This window comes from Cibotium barometz, chromosome 30 (assembly GCF_041138505.1).
Source record: "Cibotium barometz isolate CiBa-2024 chromosome 30, ASM4113850v1, whole genome shotgun sequence".
NCBI classification, from domain to species: domain Eukaryota; kingdom Viridiplantae; phylum Streptophyta; class Polypodiopsida; order Cyatheales; family Cibotiaceae; genus Cibotium; species Cibotium barometz.
Genome location: NC_141075.1, coordinates 6,125,047 through 6,139,704, shown reverse-complemented (window position 1 = coordinate 6,139,704; position 14,658 = coordinate 6,125,047). Strand labels below are relative to the sequence as shown.

The 14,658-nt window shown below is 45.3% G+C and overlaps 1 protein-coding gene across 6 annotated transcripts in view; it reads left to right on the top strand.

The window, feature by feature from the left end:
• Window positions 1–252: 252 nt before the first annotated feature.
• Window positions 253–14,658, top strand: part of LOC147621094 (GDSL esterase/lipase At5g62930-like) — a 51,970-nt gene continuing 37,564 nt past the window's right edge. Inside the window, exons 1-6 of one of the 6 annotated variants that reach the window (XM_086823812.1) lie at window positions 403–421; window positions 617–736; window positions 814–891; window positions 1,028–1,168; window positions 1,264–1,340; window positions 1,443–1,607. In XM_086823812.1, coding sequence (XP_086679938.1) covers window positions 635–736; window positions 814–891; window positions 1,028–1,168; window positions 1,264–1,340; window positions 1,443–1,607 — 563 coding nt within the window. In that variant the 5' untranslated portion in view covers window positions 403–421; window positions 617–634. Of the gene's footprint in view, window positions 737–813; window positions 929–1,027; window positions 1,169–1,263; window positions 1,341–1,442; window positions 1,696–14,658 lie in introns of all 6 variants that reach the window. The other 5 variants (XM_086823814.1, XM_086823815.1, XM_086823811.1 and 2 more) reach the window with 5 other exon arrangements.

Genomic DNA, 14,658 nt, shown 5'->3' with positions numbered 1-14,658 from the left:
ATCTTGCTTGCTAGCATGCTAGATAGGTTTGATTGTAGGTTTTCTTCTTGCATTAGATTTCTCTTTCCCCCCTTCCTTTTATGAGAGAGAACCACACGAAGACGGTTTTCTTGTTCCTCCATTAAGGCATAGAGAGCTCTCTCTTCACCCTTTTGGCAAGAAGCATTCTGGTGTGACAACGGAGTGAGGATGCAACCCACATGGAAAGTTGTATGAGAATTTATAAGATGGCTGCAAATTTCAAGTTTATCTAAATGTTGAATTTCTCTCTCTCTCTCTCTCTCTCTCTCTCTCTCTCTCTCTCTCTCTTTGGGGTACAAGATGTCTCTCCCTTTGGAGGGCATGGGAGTGCAGAACGAGTAGGTGAGGTCATGCGGTGAAGGTTGAAGGAGGAGGAGTAGGGGGCGAGCCTAAGTTTCAGGTGGCCTTGTGTGTCTGCTATAGAGGAGGGAGATGAAATAGAAAAATTGCATGAGCTTGGAGGCCAGGCAACCCTGTCCTTGACGGTTGAGAGTGAATGCTAGATCATAAACACCGTGTTAGTTTAAAATATAACTAATACATTTTACAGATTAGTGGTGTGGTTATATATATATAGAGTCTGTGAACACTGCAGGTTCGATCTCTGTTGACGATGCGTCCTCGTTTCGTTTTGTTCGGGGATTCCATCACCCAGCACTCCTTCTCCCCCGATGGCGGCTGGGGAGCTTCCCTCGCCCATCACTACGCCCGCAAGGTAAAGTACCCACCACTAATCACCACCTAAAAGGCTCTTTGGAATGCCTCTGCCCCTCATTGTTTCGAAGATGGCAGGCAGACGTGGTGCTTCGTGGCTTCAGTGGCTACAACACTCGCTGGGCGCTCTTTCTTCTTCCCAAAGTACTCCCTTCCGTGCGTCCTCCCACACCCTACACTTTTAGCCAACCATGTCAGTCACATCAGATCTTCATCTAATGCTTAGGCTGATTTCATGAAGGCATTTCTTTTGGAGCGAACCTTTTAAGAAAGCGTCTAGACTTGATTCCAGGCATCAACATCGCCACCTCTGCTAGTCACAATTTTCTTTGGTGCCAACGATGCTGTGCTACGCAACCGAGGTGATAAGAGGAAGCATGTGCCATTGCTGGAATACAAGGATAACCTCTTGAAGATTATCTCACACACAAAGGTTAAGGATTTCTGTTGTTTTATGCATGTTACCATACGTTATTCACAGCTAAATCTTTGGTGGAAATTTAAATATTTGGGGCTTTGTTTTTTCAGGGCCTCAGTAAGACCACTCATGTTGTAATCATTACCCCTCCACCTGTACACGAGGAAAGTCTACAAATAGCAGCCTGGTAAATTCATTTAGTGGCTTCTAATCATACCATGTCAAGCTGCTTGTATTATTTTGCTTGCTTTTCCACTTGAAGTTTTAGTCCATCTGGTTTCTTTTCTAGGAAAAGGTATGGGGCTCATCGTGAAGATCTTCCTTCTCGAACTAATGAAGTGACAGGGACCTATGCCAAGGCTTGTGTAGAAGTCGCCAAAGAATGTGGAGTTCCAGTAATTGACTTATGGTCATCCATGCAACAAAAATCAGGCTGGCAGACAAGCCTCTTGAGGTCTTTAAGCTCTACCCTCTGTGGTGTCATCTGCTTATCTGGCAACATCTCTATGCCTTATCTTTGACCACTGTCTTTGTTCTTGATGGTACGTCTTCATGGTCTGTCACATGTGTTAGATAAAATAAATGCATACTTACCTCTTTCAAAAAGTAGATAGAAGCTAGTCAAGAAACAAGTATGCATCATTCGTGTCTACTGGGTATTCCAAGTAGTCTGGAGCCCAGTGGACTATCACATGTCATAAATTGAAGCATTGTCCACACATCAAAAATAGCACAGAAAGTCAAAGAATTTCAAACATACGTCAGTATGTAGTGCACAAGTAATGATCCTCTTGTTCATGGATTGTCATGTCTGGACTCTGGTTTCATCAAAAACCGTGCTGAGCAATCTAGCTTTTGAGGGAAACTGCTGAGAATATCCTCAAGGCCATCTGGTCACTAGGACTGCCCCAGAGTTCATCAATAGTCATATGGGCCTTCTGGTTGCATTGATCGTCCGACTGTGAAATCCAATACAGTTATCTAGGCCATTTGGTCGCAATGACCACCCAACTGTGAAGTCCAATACAATCATCTGGGCCATTTGGTTGCAACGACTGCTCGACTGTGAAATCCAAGATATCTGGCATCGTTGCCGTCCAATGGGACATTTGGCATCGTTGCCTCCCATGTATAAATCTCATTCTAGCATTGTTGCCATCCAATGGGTTATTTGGCATCGTTGCCACCCAATACAAATCTTGCTCCGTGGGCTATTGGGCATTGTTGCCACCCAAACTAGAGCATGTCCAAGTAACCATTATATAAGCAGAATAATGATCAATTCCAGTCCAATATATATATAAAATGAAGAGGGCTAGAGGTACAATCCCTCCCGCTTGAACTTGTCTTGTTCGCAAGACGTCTATATGCCTCTACTTCAAATACATCTGAACCAACTGCTTCCTTATAAACTCCAAGTATATCTGGATAGTCCTAGAAGTACTCTTTTGGCATCCATTTCGCGTCCAATAGTGAATAACTCTCGAATTCCAAGAGGAACTTTCTGACCACTGTCTTTTCTCTTTTTCTCATAGAATGAAACACAGTCTGTTCTGGCTCTTCCACCCTGGTGGATCCTTCGATACAGGCTCCTCTGGGGGTAACTTGTACGTGGTTTCAATAAATTGTCATGGAAAGCATTATGTGTACTCCAGTGATATGAAAGGTCTAACCGATAGCATACATGGTTGATCTTCTTGGTAACCTGAAAAGGTTGATATGCCATCATTCCCTGACTTTGGCAATCTTAAGATAAAATCCATGGCAATACTCTTCCATAGAACATTCAATGGGTGCAATAATCTTGCCAGCTTTTGTTGATCAAAATTGACCTTCTGACAAACCAAACATTCTAGAAAATGTAGCTTAATGTCCTTTCTGCCAAGCCAATAGAAGTAGCTTCTTCCAAACTTGAGTTGTAGTCACTTTTGGCCTCAAAATCCTGTCTCATATAAACGGGTTTGCATCATAAGAAACCCCTTTTTGATGACCTAAGAAGTCACCAAATCTTCATTCTGTAATCTGTTTCAAAACATCTTTGAAATCCTCTTTGGTAGCATAAAGATCTTTGATCAACGTAAATTCCATATGGTAACCCATAGAAACTGCATAGCTCAGGGGTTGCCAAGATAATGCATTTGCTACCTTGTTGTCTTTGATGTTCATAGCCACAGTATGGCCTTCTTGCTTCAAGACTGCTCCAATGCAAGCTCATCATGTTCAACCACAAAAAAGGTCTAGAATAACCAACACTGGTCCCTTGCTAGCATAAAGTTTCAATGCGTCAAAGGATTCTGTTTCAACTTTGGTCCACAAATATTCCAGGGCTCTTTTTGTCAAAACTTGCAATGGTCTAGTATCTATTGCTATCCTCTTGATGAACTTCGTGACATGATGTCAATTTGATGATCTTCCAATCTCTTTGGCTTCTTGCTTGACCTGAAGAGGCTGCATCTGAGATAGCAAGCCTGGGAATACTTCTCTTGTATTGAGTAGTAATAGAATGAAGTACAATAGCCACATAAAGAAGTGACCTAAAAGGTGTGTTCACATGGTCCGGCCATAAAGTGTGCCAGGTGGGCCAAATCACTTATAAACTATTATAAGTGGAACTAAGCTAAAACTGGGGGAAAAAACCTCCACTAACTGAAGTAAAAAGTGCCCCAGTAACCTACTGATGATCACTAGCACTCCTCTAGGTGCATACACAGCATAAAACCCAACAATAACTGATACAAATCCCTCTCTAGCTGAGCAAGATAAGCCCTCTTCTTCAGTCGCACTAGGTGCCGAAAGGTAATCCGTGACTGTCTGTGAGTGGTAACACCCATGAGCACCTCTCTCTGTAATCTGATCCTCTCATCTCTCTGCACTCCTCATCATGTTGGGTATAAAGTCCCAGTTTCGCCTCTGGACCTTGATCATCGCGTAGCTCTTTTCGAGAGCTTCGCGGCCATATATTTACTTGTACATTTGGCCCCCATTTGGGCCTTGTAACGGCATTCTTTGTATTTGGTCCGCCGGGCGCCCCATAAGTTGGGCGCCCGCCCATATTAGACCTAACCCTAACTTTACCATTGTATCTCTATAAATACGAGGTCTCCCTTGAGCCTCAATAAGACATCAAGATATTCTTGAGCATCGTGTGAGTTCTCTCTCTCTCACTCTTCTCTATCTCCTCTGCACTTCCTTGGCTGCAAGCTCTTGTGTTTGAGTCATTCTCCTTCAACAACTGGTATCAGAGCTATGGAGGGAAGCTGTATGCAGAAGCTATGGAGTTAGAGGTGTCTTCCACCACTTGACTACGGGATTGTCTGCGTTTTTTGCGTCAAACACCTCCCTTCTATCATCAATCTGGTGCGTTTTTTTTTCTTTTCTTTTCTTTCAGAGTGCTGCTCTGTTTTTTTTTAGCGCAAGAGCCTGTTTTGCGTTTTTCTTGCTCTTCCCCTCTCCTGCGTTTTCTGCTCCACTCTACGCTGCCCTTCTGCTGCGTTTTCCTCTCCCCTGCTGCCCCCTTTGCTGCGTTTCTGCTGCTGTGCTGCTGCAATCAGCAGCATTTGCTGTTCCCCACGGCCACCAGCAAGCAGCCCGGGCTGCAGCCAGCAGCCCCACGGCCACTAGCAGCAGCCGACGCTGCCTCCAGCAGCCAGGAACTACGAGCAGCCCCAAAGACAGCAACATACTGCCCCGGATTCACTTCAGCATCAATATAGAGCTGCCCCGGTCCTCTTTTGCAGTATCTCTGGCTGCCCCTCGGGTTTACATCGGCATCCGGTGATTCTCTTCCGCCGTCTTCTTCACTTGAAGTTGTTTCATCAATCTACGAGCATCCTACTGTCAACCCGTATCTGGTACATAACATCTTGCTATTGCTTACTTTCTGAAGTGTCAGTTTGATAAGTCATGGCGTCTACAAGTGATCTTAAGGGTCTACTAGAGATTAAGAAGTTTGCAGGCACTGGGTTTGATCTTTGGAAGGTGAGGATTCAGAATATCCTCTATCTGCGGGAATGTGATACTGCACTTGAGCAGTTCAAACCCGCTGCTATGACAGATGATGAATGGGGAATCCTGAACAGAAAGGCCGTTGCCTATCTCCAGATGGCTGTTGCTGATGAGGTTCTTGTTGACCTCAAAGGGCTGACAACAGCCTATGCCGTCTGGGAGAAGCTGAGAAGCACCTATCAGATCACCACGCCAGTGAACCAGGTACATCTCATCAAGAAACTCATGAATATGCAACTTGATGATTCTAAGAATGCAGTAGAGCATATTACTGCTTTCACAGGGGTGCTTAATCAGATGCAGGATTCTGGATTGCCTGTTTTTGATGATAAGTTGAAAGCTATCTTTTTGCTCACTACTTTGCCTGACTCTTGGGAGACACTTGTGGTGTCACTTGGGACAAATCCCAACCTAACTTTTGATGGAGTCAGGGGTGCTATTCTCAATGAAGATATCCGGAGGAAGACCTCAGAGACTAGCGGTTCTGCAAATGTTTCACGAGGGAGGACGACCAAGCGGGGAAATACTACTACCAATTCAAAGGGTAGAAGCAAGAGCAAGGGCCAGCAGTCTGATGTTACATGCTACCAGTGTGGTCGTAAAGGCCACAAGAAGCCAGATTGCAAGTTTTACAAGATGGAGCAAGACCGGAAGAAGAAATCCAGTCATTCAAATGACAAAAAGAAGGAAAAAGAGAGTAATCCCAGCAAAGCAGAAGAGTTCGAAAAGGACAAGAGCAAGGCCAATGTGGCCTCTGGTGTTGTCATAGAGGAACTGTCTGACTCAGATGATGTGCTATGTGTTTTTCTGCTAATGCTCTTGATGTTCATAACTTGCATGTCACAGAACCAGATGTTATTCATGCCTTGATGTATGAATCTGATGTGCTTTCACAGACTTGGATTATTGACACGGGTGCCTCTTTTCATGTCACTCCTATCAAGGAGTGTTTTGCAACTTTCACTGCAGGCTCCCGAGGAAAGGTGTTCTTGGGGAATGATCATGCTTGCAATATTGAAGGCATGGGCACCGTGAATTTGACTTTGCAGGATGGTAGTGAGTTTGTGCTGCCAAATGTGAGGTATGTGCCTGGTTTGAAAACCAGTCTCCTGTCTGTGGGCCAGCTTGATGCCTTGGGATACACGGCCATATTTGGAAATGGCACATGGAAATTGACCAAAGGCACAAGGCTGATTACAAAAGGATGCAAGAAAGGAACATTATATAGCCTTCATGGTCAGGCTTTGTCAGGTAAGTTTATTGCTTTTGCAGAGGTACGCTCCCACATGGAGCTTTGGCATAAGAGACTTGGCCACATGAGCCAAAAGGGTCTCTCCATTTTGTCCTCCTTGAACAAGTTTGATGCAAAAGGAAGCAAGCTTGATTTTTGTAATGATTGCTTGTATGGGAAACAGAATAGGAGTTCTTACTCCTCTCGTGCCTCTCGCAAGGCTGAAAAGTTGGACTTGGTCCACTCTGATGTATGCAGCATGCCCATTAAATCTAAAGGTGGTTCAAAGTACTTTGTGTCTTTTGTGGATGATCACTCACGAAAAGTATGGATCACTTTGTTGAAATCTAAGGATGATGCTTTTGCTGCATTTCAAAAGTTTCATGCATTTGTTCATACTCAAACTGGAGTGAAGATTAAATGCTTACGCACTGACAATGGGGGTGAGTTTGTTAGTACTAAATTTCAGAAATTTTGTGATGATAATGGCATTAAGAGGGAACTTACACCCCCCTATAGCCCCTCTTCAAATGGTGTGGCTGAGAGGTATAATCGTACACTGTGTGAAAGAGTTCGATGCATGCTGTCCACAGCTAATCTCTCTCAGGATTTTTGGGGAGAAGCCTTGAAAACTGCAGTTCATGTTTGCAATCGATCTCCACACACAGCTTTGAAAGGTGGAATCGCTGAGGAGGTTTGGTCTGGCAAACCGTCCTCATATGACCACTTACGCATCTTTGGTTGTGATGCATATGTGCATATCCGCAAGGAAGACCGGAACAAGCTTGATGCTAAGTCCGAGAAGGGCACCTTCGTTGGCTACGGTGATGAAGGTGAGATGGGCTACCGTGTGTGGTTGCCATCAACCAACAAAGTGGTTCGCAGCCGGGATGTTGTATTTTATGAGGCAAAGCTGCTCCGTAATGTTTGTGCCTCTCATGGTGATCAGAAAAAGGACAAATTTCAGCAAGGGCAGCCACCCATTGATGCTGAAAATGAGCCCCAGGATGCTTCACAAAGGGCTGAACATAATGAGTCCGTGATATTTGAGCCAGAAGAGGTTGGACAGCCGCTTCATGCTCCTGGAGGTGTAGGGCAGCAACCCCTATATGCTGAAAATCAGGCTGTTCGTGAAAACCCGCAGCCTTTTGATGCTGAAATTATGATTCCTCCCGATATTGACCCCCAACCAGCCAATGATCATTGGGTACGGAGGTCTACTCGTTTTCGGAGGGAACCTCAGCGTTTTGATCCCTCTTTGCAACATGTTTTGCTTACAGATGAGGGTGAGCCTCTTACTTTCAAAGAGGCTAAGTCTTGTGAACTCCGAAACAAGTGGGAGCATGCTATGCAGGAGGAGATTAAGTCTCTACATGCAAATGACACTTGGGACTTGGTTGAGTTGCCCAAAGGAAGGAAGGCTATTCCTAACAAGTGGGTGTACAAAGTCAAGACAGTTTTGACGGCCAGCCTAAGTATAAAGCCCGCCTTGTTGCTAAGGGCTATGCTCAGAAGGAAGGGATTGATTTTCAGGAGGTCTTCTCTCCTGTGGTCAAAATGACCACCCTTCGTGTTTTGTTTGCTCTCACTGCTGTTTTGGATTTAGAACTGTATCAGATGGATGTAAAGACAGCTTTCTTACATGGTGATTTAGATGAAGAGCTGTATATGAAGCAGCCTGAAGGCTTTGTCATTCCTGGCAAAGAACATCTGGTTTGTAAGCTGAAGCGTAGTCTCTATGGGCTGAAACAAGCCCCGAGGCAGTGGTACAAAAAGTTTGATGCTTTCATGCTTAACCAGAAGTTTAATCGTAGCCATGCAGATCATTGTTTGTATACTAAAACTGAGAGCGTTTTGGAAGCTCTTAAGGACCAGCTGAAGTCAGCCTTTGCTACGAAGGACTTGGGTTCAGCTGAACATATTTTGGGTCTTCGGATTAGACGGGACAGAGCACAGAAGTTGCTTTTCCTCTCGCAGGAGAAGTATATCCAGAAAGTCCTTGATAGATTTAACATGGCTGATTCTAAGCCTTTGGGTGCTCCATTGCAACCCTATGTTAAACTATCCAAGGATGATTGCCCAAAAGATGATGATGCAGCCAATACTATGCGTGGGATCCCTTATGCTTCTGCTTGTGGATCTCTTATGTATGCTATGGTTGCTACACGGCCAGACATTGCTCATTCAGTGGGAGTAGTCAATCGTTTTATGTCCAACCCGGGCAAAGCACATTGGGATGCTATAAAGTCTATTTTGAGGTACTTGAAGGGGACACAGAAGAAATGCCTTATGTATGGTAAAGGTCCACTTGAGGTGCAGGGTTATTGTGATTCAGACATGGCAGGTGATTCTGATACCCGCAAGTCTACTAGTGGGTACATCTATACTCTTGCAGGTGGTGCTGTTTCTTGGTGCTCTAGACTCCAGAGGATAGTAGCACTTTCTACTACTGAGGCCAAGTACATCTCCGTCACCCACAGAGGCTTCTAAGGAGGCCATTTGGTTAGCACGCCTTGTCACAGAGTTTGGATTGCCAGAGAGGGCTCCGGTCCTTGGTTGTGATAGCCAGAGTGCCATATACCTGGCTAAGAATGCCATGTTTCATGCTCGTACCAAACACATTGATGTACGGTACCACTTCATCAGACAGGTGCTAGATGATGGTTTGGTCAGTTTGGTCAAGATTGGCACTCATGAGAACCCTGCAGATGCTCTCACCAAAAGTTTGCCAAAAGCACAGCTTGATATGTGTCGACAGTGGGTGGGAGTTACATAGCTTCACTTAGAGGAGCTTCACTGGCCCTTTAAGTGGGAGGTTGTTGGGTATAAAGTCCCAGTTTCGCCTCCGGACCTTGATCATCGCGTAGCTCTTTTCGAGAGCTTCGCGGCCATATATTTACTTGTACATTTGGCCCCCATTTGGGCCTTGTAACGACATTCTTTGTATTTGGTCCGCCGGGCGCCCCATAAGTTGGGCGCCCGCCCATATTAGACCTAACCCTAACTTTACCATTGTATCTCTATAAATACGAGGTCTCCCTTGAGCCTCAATAAGACATCAAGATATTCTTGAGCATCGTGTGAGTTCTCTCTCTCTCACTCTTCTCTATCTCCTCTGCACTTCCTTGGCTGCAAGCTCTTGTGTTTGAGTCATTCTCCTTCAACACATCATACCAACTGTTCTGGGGCATGTTCCCAGATCGTCTCCGTGTAGGCTGACTATGGGGATATGCCTCTGATGCTGCAGCATGAAGCGTCTCTATCAATATCTGAGTGAGCTCATCTAATGGCCGTCCCGGCTCCTCGGCACATAAGCGTCTGTATATCTCATCCGTGTACACGGTGTCAGTCTCCCTCGTAAAGGTATAACGAGTGTGTATGAAGACCTGTCCCAATGGAGCGGTGCTGAACTGAAATGTGAGTGAAGGACAAGATAGCATGATCCACTGCTATTCCAACAGCCTAGTGCCTACCATAAAATCCTGAAAAGAGGGAATGAGACTGGGCTAAGCCATAACATAGTCCACTGTACTAGCACCATGCCGATGTGGAAAGCTAGTGAAACCGCTCGATGTCGGGAATCTCTGTAGGCCATTCAGGATGACCAATCCATGTGCAGTCCCCATGTATATCAAATACCGCCCATACAGTGTATGTTCCTCATCCTGTGAGAGTCTAGATAGGCCTATATCCCTGACATCAAGCTCCCTCAACATCTCCTCTGAGGTATCATAAAATATTGTCTGGTTATGGGCCGTCCTGGCATTGAAGTCCCCCAGGAGAATGATGTCACCATCCCTGGAGAACTCCCAAATGTCATCATCCAAAATAGAAAAGGGAGACTGCCCGCTAGGTGATGCATACACTGATGTACTAGGAGCAAAATAGCATATAGCAATGTAGAGATATCTGCCCGTCTCTGCCCTCAGTCTAACCCACATGTACCTAGCCTGCTCATCTCTGCGGACTATATGTATCAGTGGCTGTAGCTCCTCTCTAAACAATACTGCCACTCCTCCTGAGCCTCGTCCTCTATGCTCAGAACGAGTCTCCTGTCTACAAACTGTCTCCCATCGGTATCCACTAACATGTGGCATGGACTGTCCAGGAGCCTATTGCGTCTCACAATAGAAGATGATGTCCCTCCCAGTGAAACTATCCTCAAAAGCCCCTACATCAAGGCGTAGAGATCCATTACAATTCCAAGTAGCAACTTTGAGTGTAGTCCCATAGGTCTCGCGCCGTCATGAAGAGCGCCTCTCCATAATCACCACTCTACCATCTCTATAGAAGGCCACTTTCCCTTTCTCTCGGGCTGCCCTTATCTCGGGCATAACTTCTTTCATATGGGCAAGTTGCAAGAGTGTGAGGTCATCTCCAAGAAATATTTCCGTCTTCTTGAGTGTAGGACGTCTCTTCAAGAAGTCCTGTTGGGGTAAAGGCATAATGCCCACCCTTATAGTGTGTACAAGCCCATAAGTTATAGTACATAGTACACTTAGTACTTTTAATGTACTAAGCGCACTATGTGTACTAGTGCAATATACATGTGTGATAGGGGAGTCACACACTCATTCCCATGAGTTGACTTATCCCCACAACTCTCTCTCTCTCTCCCTTGTTGTTTCTCTGTGTATGTCTCCCACACATGAATTACTCTAACCCTAATTCTCCCATTCAACTGGTATCAGAGCCCTGGTTTTGTTCTCGAGTGCTGAATCACTGGCTTGTAGGGGTTTCTTCTTCTATCACCTCTCTGACGCAGGCAGGCAGCAGCTCGACTCTCCCATTCAGCAGCCTGTGTGTGAAGAGGCCAGAAGCGACCAAAAGGCAGCTGAGCAGGTAGCCCACGCTGCCCAGCAGGCAGCAGCCACGCTGCCCAACAGGCGCCTACAGCAGACGCTTGGTCACAAGCGGTGAACGTAGCAGCGCACGGGGTGTAGACTGGCGCTAGGCGAAGCATGCGAATACGTCGACAAGGCGAAGCAGGCGGAAACACAGGCGAAGGCGAATACGTCAACAAGGCGCTGATCGTGTAGCGCTACAAAGCGTAATACACGTTGGCTCTTCACGACTGTCCCGAGCAAGTCCATCGGAGCGAAAACGCGTGTAGCGTTGGGCGTAGATGCGCTAGGCGAAAGCAGCGCGTGAACACCCAACACGTGTATCGGCCATCGCTGCTCTGCTGAGGCAGCCTACACGTCACCGCTGCCTGGTGGAATGAGAGAGGCCGCCTACACGCTGCCCTCCAATACTGGATGCAGCCCAGAAGCTAAGCGTAGGCAGCCTGCAGCGTGGGTGTACAGCTACAGCAGCTTCATCACCCCCCTTCTGCACAGCATCAGATTTTTTGCAACAGCAAAAATCATCAACCCCCCTTTTCCTGCAACAACAAAATTCAGCCTGCAAATTGAAGAAAAATCAGAAATTACAAGGTATTTTTCTCAATTTTTTTTTGGGATTTGCAATTGCGCAAGTACAATCAACAATTGAGCAAGTACAGGTGTCGAATTGCTCAATTTTGAGCAAAATTGGCAAAATTGGGTGACATTGGTCACAATCAGGATCAATTTGCAAGAAATTGGTCACAATCAGGATCAATTTGCGAGAAATTGGATGTCGAAATTTGGGGCTTTTGATGTAATTGTGCAATTAAGCACTCATACATGCTGTATGATGTGAGAAATCGCACATTCGGGCAAAATTGCAGCAAATTGCAGTGCAAATCAAGGGGCTTTTGTGCCGATTGTATTGATTTGCAAAATTTGCAGCAAATTCCAGTGCAAATCAAGGGGCTTTTGTGCCGATTTGGTTGATTTGCATGCAGGCACTCGCAGTTGATGCTTTGGGCAATGTGTTGATGCCTGACAAGCACTCAATGTGCCTGTAAATCAAAGGGCTTTCATTATTTTGATGTATATGTGGTCAGGGGGAAGCATCGTGAGACTTTGGATGCCTTTATGTGCGTCAATGTACCATGTATGATCAGTAATTGATCTTAAATCAAGGGGCTTTTCAAGATTTTATGCTTGTTGAGCTTGGCAAAGCAGCAGGCAAGACATTTATGCCTTGAATCCTCAGAAATCAGCTTGCAGTCAAGGGGCTTTTGCCCAATTTCTGTTCGGGACTGTTGCATGCAGTGTACGGGACTGTAAAAGTCTGATTTTCACTCATTTGGACAGCCAGGAGAGCATTTATTGCTACTGTACCTGCTGGTACAGATTTGGCACAGCTTTGTGCAAGTTTTGGCATGGCTGCACATTGATTTGAGTGAGCAAAAGGTTCATTTACAGCTGCTGTACTTGCCGGTACAGGTTTGGTACATCATTGTTGAGCTATTGGTACTATTGTACAGTACTTTGGAAGGGCAATAGAGCACATTTAAGGTGCTGTCCAAAATCTGCAGCAACCAGATTTTGGTGATTTCATCACATAAAGTGGGAGAAAAGTTGCATTCTTGCTTCCGCAGTGGGAGATAAAGCTTGGGAGAACAACTGTGAGCACTTTGTGTGCTTTTCGTGCAATGTTTGCACATTTTGCAGGGAGTCAGGCATTGACAGGTTGCATTTTGCTATGGCAACCACAGGTGAGAGCTCTTCATTGCTTCATATCAAGAAGCTTGAAGGCTCGCATAATTATGATATTTGGCAAACCCAATGCTACAATGTGTTGCTCCAGAAAAAGCAGCACAAGCCTATCAAAGAAAGAGGTGTAATGCCCGCTTCTCTTACTGCTGAAGAGTGGGAAGATATGGATGAGCTGGCAAGATCTACTATCATGTTGTCTGTGTCAGACTCATTACTTTTCAGCATTCGTGAAGAGAAGACAGCTTAGGGAATGTGGCAGAGATTGCAGGACTTGTATGCCCAACAAAGTGCCTCAAGCAAAGTGTATTGGTTGAAGAAACTCATAGGTCTTCAGATGAAGGAAGGGGCGTCTATGACAGCCCATCTAAATGAGTTTAATGGTATTGCCAGCCAGGTCATTAATCAAAAGTTGGCAATGGACGATGAGTTCAGAGCCACTTTTCTCTTATGCACTTTGCCAGAGAGTTGGGACACATTCAGGACAGCCACTAGCAATTCGCATGCTATGCTGTCATATGCAGATGTTGAGGGTGCTCTTCTTCAAGAAGAGATGAACAGGAAAAACAACTCTGTTGGAAAGTCCAATGCAATGAATGCACGTGGGAGATCCCAGCAAAGGGGAAAAAGCCAAGAACGGGGAAGGAGCAAGTCTCGCTCCAAAAAGGATTTGGAATGCCATTATTGTGACAAGAAGGGACACATTAAAAAGCAATGCTACAAATGGAAAAATGATCAAAAGGAAAAGGGAAAAGGCAAAGACAAAGAGAAAGATGAAGCCAAAGATGTAAAGCCAAAGGGCAAAAGTGGAGTCAAGATTGAAGAAATTAATGTGTCACATGCAGGTGGCAGTGAGGATGAGGTCCTATTTACGTCTTCACTTGATGCCCATTCACTTCTTACAGGTGGTCATGGTATGCACTCATGGATCATTGATTCAGGTGCCTCCTTTCATGTCACAGGTTGCAGAGACTTGTTTGTCAGGTATACTGCTGGCAATGAAGGAGTGGTTTATTTGGGTGATAACCATGCATGCAAGATTCTTGGCAGAGGTGATGTGAGGCTTGTGTTTTCAGATGGCTCACAGCTTATGCTCCATGATGTCAGGCATGTGCCTGAGATCAAGAAGAACCTGCTTTCTACTGGACAGCTTGATGATGCTGATTATGTTACCACATTTGGTCGTGGAAAGTGGAAGATTAGTAAGGGCTCACTGGTTGTTGCCAGAGGCTCTAAGGTGGACACTCTTTATTTCATGCATGCAGGTGTTTGTCACCATGCTAATGTAAATGCAACCGAGCTGCCGAAAATCTCTATGTGGCATAGCCGGTTGGGACACATGCGTGTCAAAGGAATGGAGCAATTGTCTCGTTTGGGTTACTTGCCTTCTCTAAAGTTTTCAAGTTTTCAGTTTTGTGAGCATTGTATATATGGTAGGCAACTACAGTGCCCCCACAAGAAAGCTCTTGGACAGAAAGATGCTCAGTTAGAGCTTGTGCATACAGATGTATGTGAGTTGCCTCAGCTTTCTTTGGGAGGGGCAAAATACTTTGTGTCTTTTATAGATGATGCCACACGCAAGGTGTGGGTTTATCCTCTTCGTTTGAAGAGTGATACATTCTCAGTGTTTGAGAAGTTTGTTGCTCTTGTTGAGAATCAAACTGGCAAAACACTGAAAGCTTTGC